At 41.9% G+C, this 7460-nt stretch overlaps 1 protein-coding gene across 4 annotated transcripts; it reads right to left on the bottom strand.

Moving 5' to 3' along the window:
- Window positions 1-385: 385 nt before the first annotated feature.
- LOC129410622 (uncharacterized) lies at window positions 386-7350 on the bottom strand. 4 transcript variants are annotated; one of them, XM_055159121.1, is made up of 6 exons: window positions 5117-7350; window positions 4190-4307; window positions 2907-4117; window positions 1570-2352; window positions 1388-1480; window positions 386-1257 (listed from the first exon to the last, which is right to left on the bottom strand). In XM_055159121.1, exons 1-6 carry the CDS (start codon window positions 5234-5236, stop codon window positions 634-636), a joined length of 2949 nt encoding a protein of 982 aa, XP_055015096.1. In that variant the 5' UTR covers window positions 5237-7350; the 3' UTR covers window positions 386-633. The 4 variants fall into 4 exon arrangements, with proteins under 4 accessions (XP_055015096.1, XP_055015097.1, XP_055015098.1 ...); XM_055159122.1 differs by having other exon boundaries at window positions 4190-4311; window positions 5117-5254; XM_055159123.1 differs by lacking the exon at window positions 4190-4307 and having other exon boundaries at window positions 2907-4046.
- Window positions 7351-7460: the final 110 nt, after the last annotated feature.

The following is a 7460-nucleotide window of genomic DNA, read 5'->3' on the forward strand; positions in this document are numbered from 1 at the left end:
GTGTAGTGTGTAGAAAGTTGATCCACAGGTTGAGAACTAATAAAAAATAATTTTCACTTCACGTTTTTCTTTGCTCTGTTAAGTTTGTATATGATGTATCTGAAAAGGTGTGAGAGTGGATTTTTGTTTGAAAAGTTTATGATGTACTACAATATGAACTAAATAAACTGTTGTTTGACAGGAAATCTGAATCCATATATGGTATATGGAGGACACCAACAGTAAAATGTCTGAATTAGGGTCTAGTCGAAACCCGTAATATTAGAGTAGTTTATGTTACAATACATGTTCAGAAATTTAGAATTATACTACATAACACAAAGACAAACATAAAGTTTAAAGTATGGTTAAACATGAAGGTGGCCACAAATGATCCCTAAAATCATTTAATAATGAAAAGGAAATTTATTGTTGAATTCTTGAGTTCTGGACAATATTGTGCCAACAACAAAACATTTTGCTAGATTGACCATATATAAAAGATAGTAAACTAATAAATCTATGTGATTAATGATTAGCCATTTCAATCAATTTTAACAGTTAAAGGAAATCAAAGGTTTGAAATCACAACAGCCTAGAACAACAATAAAAGAGAAAAACAATATGTACATGTGATTTTTCTTAAGACTCTGTTTAGCAGTGCACCAGTCGCCCTTTAGACAGCACCGTCTGTTGGTCCAGAGCATCTGTGTCCGTGTCCTCTTCCGCCTCTGAGGAGTCTGTCCAACTGATGAGCACTGGAGACGGGGCGGGGCTTGAGCCGCCAATCACATCAATGTCACTATCCAAGTCTTCAGGCTCTCCTGCAGTGATGTCTGCTCTGAGAGAACAGTTCACCTCTGTGTGCACCAATGTTTCTCTTTTGAGTTCAGTCTCACTGAAATCCCTGTCCAAATTGTCCACATCAATAATATCACTGCTTTCTGCATCAGTTGACCTTTCCTCTCTGGTATTATTTATCTGTACTCTATCGCTCTGTGAGATTGTCTCTACATCAATTACTTCAGCGTCTGAATCAAAACAAATTCTTTTTACTTCAGCAGCATTGCTCATCTCCTCATCAGAGTCTGAAGCCCTCTTCCTCCCTCTGTGCTCGGACTCTCTAGTGTCTGATCCAGCCTCGTCTTCATTGCTTTCCATTTGTTCTTCGACAGTAGACAAAGAAACGCCCGGAGGAGATGAAAGCGTAAGAAATCCATGTTTTGTGGCTTTAATTCTGCAGTTTGAAACAGGCTCTTCAAGGAATGGCATGGCATCCTGAGACACAAATGCAAACAAAACTCTTTACTAATGCACGTATATACATACTATATTTATTATGTCAGTTTAACATGATAGATTACCTTTTAGACCAATATTAAAATATTTAAATAATCATATGTCTTACCATAATTTGTGCTTCCTTAAACCTGCTCCTGATGGGGTACGTCTTGGTGCCCCACATTGGGGATGTGCATTTCTTGGCTCTTGGTCCAGGACTCTGTAATACAAACTTATTGAACTAACAGCTTAACAGATCATGTACTGTTTGTTAATAGAATGATCATATTTTTTAGAGGACTGACAGACCTGACTGAGCTCTTGGACCTTGATGTTGTCTGGCAGCGTCTTTCTGCGCTCCAGTTTGACCACAGGCCTCTGCTGCAACTGCCTGGTGACCCGCTGCTTCACCTCCTCTCTGTTTAAAGCCTCACTCTTCTTAGACTTGGTCCTGGGCTTCTCCAGAGACAACAGATAGCACGTCTTTCTCCGCACTGGTCGTTTCTTGGCAGGGCTAGATTTTCCTAAGTTTTTTCGTTGCTGAGCAGAAGTCTGTGCTGTTCCCATTGGGCTGTCAGTGCCACTGGTTTCAGACTGTGTGGAAGTGCTGGGCCGGGTGGGTGTCTGTGTGGACAGGGCTGGGTGCTGTGGTTTGAGCACTGAGAGCTGGTTGTGTTTTCTGTATCTGTTTACATTGATGTGAAGCTCAGTGGACTCTGAGGAGCTCTGTGCAGCAGCCGATTCTAGACGCTCAAAGGACTGAAGGAACTGGTCCAGGATGTCCGTGAGCTCCCCCTCATTCTGCTGCTGGAGGACAGGCACCTCAGAGGTTGGTGGGTCTTTGCCTCCGAACCCCACGGTAACCACTGCTGTGGAGCCACACTGTCCCCTCTCTGTCTTCATAGTGCCTGGGGTACCATGGCGACGGGTGCTTGAAAATGTTTGGGATTTTGTGTTATTATTTGGCAAAATTTCTAACCCCATCATCACCTCCTCCAGCAGCTGGTCGATCTGCTCAGGCTGCTCCTCTGAACTTCGAACTGTTGGCTGTTTAGTGTCCCTCTGAACCCTTTGAGGAGGAGAGACCGGTGCCTAAAACAGCACAAACCAAACAAGTTATCATTGTCCATAATGTCCGTTTAAAGAACAGTATGTAGCCTGCGCTCTTACAGTTTTAAAAAACATATTACAAGCACAACTGAACCTTTTCTCATTCATAGTATATGGACAGCACATTCTGCAGTAGCAGAGGCTGCACTAGCACTTATACAGGTGCTTGAATTTCAGGGTCATGAGGATTCACATCAGAGTCCTTTTATTAAACCAACTGGATGTTAGCATTGAAACTGGCAATCCACATGAGAGCGACTTCTGTGAGGCATAACTTGCTTTCTGATTGGATAATCGTCTTGAGAACCAAAACACCAAATCTGAACAAATTTTGTCTACCTTGAATCACAGGTCATGTTTATCAAATTTAAAATCAAAACCTTACATTGAGTTTCTTCAATACAGTTATATTTATTGTAAAGAAAAAACAAGTATGCATTAAATAAGATAGTGGAGACATAATGTAAATCATATGATCGATGGGACACATTTGTTAAAAACTAAAGTGTTTTAAGTGTTGATAGTAAAGAGCTCACCTGTACTGGTGTAATGACTGCTTTCCTTGGTCTACCGCTTTTTCGCTTCTCTGACTTGAGAATGGTGGCACTCTGGTCCAGGTCCCACTCAATGCCACGCCCTTTTCGCCTTCGCGTACTTCGCCCAGACCTCACAAACTCTCGTGATTTCATATATAACTTTCTCCCAACCACCCCGCCCCCCTGTCCCGTTCTGTTCAAGTACACACCCCACCGCTCAAGGTACATCTTTGAAAGTTTACTCACGCCTACATCCTGGACATCCACAGTTTGGGTCAATCTACCTCGCCCTCTTGGTCTTCCTCTCATCCCAGATTGTCTCACCCCTCCCACCCCTGCTCCCTGCCTTCTCCTCCCACGTCTCTTACTAGAGTCCTCTTCATGGTCAGGCTTCAGGAAGTAGTTGATGAATCCTGGTATGTTTCCTTCAAACTGTTCAAATTCTTCTTCAGGCCACTCTTCCACCTCCGAAGTTCTGCCCATGTCCTGGCCCCAGTGTGAAGTCTCTGCAGCATGGGGTGTAGCTTGGTTTGGGACAGAAAAAACATTATTATGAACTGAAGAGTAGTGCACAGGAAGAGTTGGTGTGGCAGCAGACACAGAGGATGGTCCATAGCCATGACTGTCTTCATTTGGATAGGCCACAGACATGGGGACATAAGGGAGTTGAAGAGGATCTGTGCGACTCAGAGTCTGCAGTGCATTTAAGTCAATGGTTTCATATGTGACAGGCAGTTGTGAACAAGATGAACCACTGATTTGCAGGTCCTCAGTCTGTGTCCAAATTTCAGTGCCTCGTGTGGGCAGTCTCTCTCTCCAGAGGAAGGTTGCACCATCCCTCACTTCTCTCTTCCAACCTCCAAGCTTCACCTGATTTTCCTCCAATATCCGAGAGTCAGTCTGCACTCCCACCTCTGTGAACAAACGCTCATCCCGCATTTTTCTGTTTTCACCATCAATGTGTGAGATTTCCACAAGCCCATGAATACCAAGTTTGGATGCAGCAGAAACAGCCTCTTGCCTCTCTCTCTCACCCTCTCCGACCATCTCCCCCGAGTACAGCAGCCGGACCATGTGCAGCAGAGTGCTTGCTCCCAGAGGCCCAAACTCCAGGAGTCTTTTCTGGCCCAGGGCAGGTGTCTGAGAGAGAGCAGTAGAGAACTGAGAGCTGATAGCCGAGAGCACACAGCTGTGAGCGGGCACCGACACTCCTAAAAACATAACAGTGATGCTGGTAATAATGCTGTATTAGTCACAATGAACTCATGACAAAGTACTTTTACCATCAGCTTTGAGCACAGTGTCACAGAACTGACTGGACTGCTGTTGTTTCTGCAGCTGAGCGAGGAGCAGGGTCTCAAAGCCCGGTTTTTGGTAACACCACATTTTTCTATGCAAGTACTAACTAGATAGAACAGAAAAACTGTTGATTATAATATGCTGTATTGCTGGGTTTCAGATAACATCACAATATTCTATAGGTCAATAATATTTAGTACAGATGGGGGGGTTCTTGGGCCCAGTCACTAACAGGAATGATCAGCTTCAACATTGGTGAATTTACCTTTTAGGTATATTATGGCAAAGTACAATGTTATAAATAGGAAACACTGGCTCTTGCCTAGGGTGATGAGATTTTCAAAATCAAAAACTGGGACACTCCCGGTTTGGAGTGGTTGATAATAATAAAATTGTGAAAGTAGTGCGTAATTAAGGAAATTTGTTGTGCACTTGGCCCATGTGAATCAGCACAGTCACATTTTCTTTGTGTTTTGGTCATTTTTAGCATAGTTTTCTATATTTTACCAAAACAAATGCCAATTTATGCTTCTCTTTACTGTTGGCAGGTATCAAATTTGTCAGAAATACGGACGTGTGGGACATTTCTTGTGTAAAACTGGGACCAACCAATGGTGTTGGATTAATCTACTGGGGCAGAAGACAAAGGGCTCAAACCCTTTGAGGGGGTGCTCCTGAGAGCAGCGCATCAGAGGCGCACACGTGCGCGCTCTGTTAGCATACACACGCACAATTAGCGTCAGAAGCTAACACTGATTCTAAATACATGCTGTGAATTATGACATTACACAGCGACTATGAATTAATATGTCCTGTACACAGGGAGAGAACATGGAGTAAAGATTCTGACAAGTTAAAATTGACTTGTACTATCAAAGCATTGCCTGAAATTAAAAGGCGGGTAGACTCACCATTGACTTCACAAAGTTTGAAATGGCCTGGTTCCTTTTATCAAATTGCAATTTAAATGTGCAAAAGAGGATTAAATCGTGATATTTAAAATGATATTGGAATGGTTTGAGGCCAAACATAAAGGTCAGTGATCAGCGTGGTCTTCCAAAAGCGAACTCAACTGTACTTTATTGGCCGCGAGAGGGGGTCAGTGTAACAAAGAGCAGCCAACCACACATTCAGAAACCATAGATTCATGCCATAGACTGCTGACTGAAATAGTTCATTCAGTGGGGCAAATCAAATGGTTTTGCTTTCATATTAAATAATAATACAATAAAACATGCAGTAGTTTATCCATGGGCATCAGTGTGATTAAAAAGAGGAAAAAACACTGACAATAAATTACTAACATTATTTTCAAGATTGAAAGTGCTTTGGTTAGCCTTTCAAATTTAATTTAACAGACCTCTAAACCAAAGATTAGTTTGAGACAATCAAATGTGATGAAAAACAAAACACATATTCATACATTTTTTTTAAGTTATCAAGCATAAATAAAATAAAATACATGTTACAAGACAATTCTGAACCCCAATGTCCTCACATTGTCCCATTTTCTGTTGGTGAGTTCAAGGAGGGTACAGGAATGAAGAGTTTTGTGGACCACTGGCCCTCCTGTGTGTTTAGGCTGGGCCTTGGCCAACGTTCATTAAACTTGACAAAGAAAAGGGGGTCTTTAAAGGGCCCTCCATAGATGATATGCTGCATCAAGAAAACCAGGGCCACTACCATGAAGCTGATCAAGAAGAAAGGGATAAAGGGCCTCAAGTGTCTCCAGGCCACCCCAAAGCCGTAGCCCATACCACACAGTGCACTCTGCCTCCCTGTGTGAGTGGTGTGGCGGGACGAGTCTGGAGCAGGGGTCCTGTCCAACTCATCATCAGAGTTAGACGAGGACTGACCCGGGACTTCAACTGACTCCATCAACACAAGCCGGTATCCGCTTACACTGCTCTTCTACACAAACAGTCGGACACTGGACTCTTCCTTACTTCCTTAGACATAGCGGTATGACACAAATATTCCTTGTGTGGTATCCGTGTGGCAGAGTCCTGATCCCAGCTCCGGAGTTCAAAGTGTCCTGCTTCTATTTGTGCTTAAGGGAGATTTAGAGGAAATGAATAACTGCATGGAAGCCTGAAATAGCTCTGACACCACACAGGGAGGGAGGGGGAGTCTGCAGTGTTTGGTGGTTTCAAGTTAACAAGTCATATGTACCGACAAGCATTACTCAATCAAATAGTAAGCCATATGGGATTGAATGAGAAACCTAGTAAACACAAGAATTTAGTGTGGGGTTAACAGGCTATCTGTAATGAGCCCATATTTTAGATACTTAGTTTTAAGGTAATTGACTGGACTTGGGCTTTGAATAGTTGTTTTTTAAATATAGGCCTAGAAAAAGGATAGGAATAGGTTATATCAAGTAGCTATTATTTTTAGTATTATTATTAGAGTCAGCTGAGTACGCTACTACTGTAGTTTTTATATATGTCAAGATAAGCCAGTTAAAAGCTGCACTACATCACCTTTCTTGGTGTGTTCGACTGTATGGCATTAAACTTTTTCTTAAAGAAGATAAGATGGATGCCACTAGGTCAAGTTACAGGGCAGATCTGTGGAGTCACAGTATAATGTATGTTTATCAAGGTATGCTTTAAGCAAAAAGACATTTGAAATTTAAAATAAAATGTAGATAGATGTTTAATGCCATACTATGGATTAAACATTTCAATGTAGATGTCCAGAGATCCAGAAATGTTACATGGTAAACTGTTCAGTCTACACAAATATCAATCTTTCATTAAAGAGACAGTCAGGGGCTTAAATTAGATTTACAGTCAAACTTTTACACATCCAAAGACCGCGTGATCCAACAGCTGCATTTTACTCACTACTGGGAACATTTCGTTACATGCGAGGCACAACCAAATATTTCCAAGCCCTCACCTGACCGGTACCCAATCACTGCATTTGCATAGTAACTACAAACTATCACCACTTGTTTAAAATCTCAGTAATGTCTACAAATTTGAAAACGACAGTGAAATTATGAATCCAAGTGAACCATTTTGAAAGATTAGACTGTAATTACAGCATTGAACTTCAAGGGTGAATACATGACATGGTGCTAATCTCACTCAACAGTCTTTTGCCTTAGCGAGTCAAAATAGTATGTCATTACTCTGGTGTACCAAACTCGTTCTCTTTTATTAGACGTGTTAATTTACTTGACATGGCAACCTCCTCATCTTTCACCCCCCAACTTACTTACTACTACTATACATTACATATGACTGC

The sequence above is a fragment of the Boleophthalmus pectinirostris genome, unplaced genomic scaffold (genome assembly GCF_026225935.1).
Source record: "Boleophthalmus pectinirostris isolate CB_2022bp ecotype Guang Dong unplaced genomic scaffold, ASM2622593v1 HiC_scaffold_23, whole genome shotgun sequence".
NCBI classification, from domain to species: domain Eukaryota; kingdom Metazoa; phylum Chordata; class Actinopteri; order Gobiiformes; family Gobiidae; genus Boleophthalmus; species Boleophthalmus pectinirostris.

What these genes read in the sequence shown, in the direction of transcription:
- LOC129410622 (XM_055159121.1), bottom strand. Translation starts at nt 5,236, where the DNA reads ATGTTTGGCCTCAAACCATTCCAATATCATTTTAAATATCACGATTTA. An exon ending in CAGTCATTACACCAGTACAG is followed by an intron (nt 2,353 to 2,906) that starts GTGAGCTCTTTA and finishes GTGCTGTTTTAG; the next exon opens with GCACCGGTCTCTCCTCCTCA. An exon ending in AGGTCCAAGAGCTCAGTCAG is followed by an intron (nt 1,481 to 1,569) that starts GTCTGTCAGTCC and finishes TTTGTATTACAG; the next exon opens with AGTCCTGGACCAAGAGCCAA.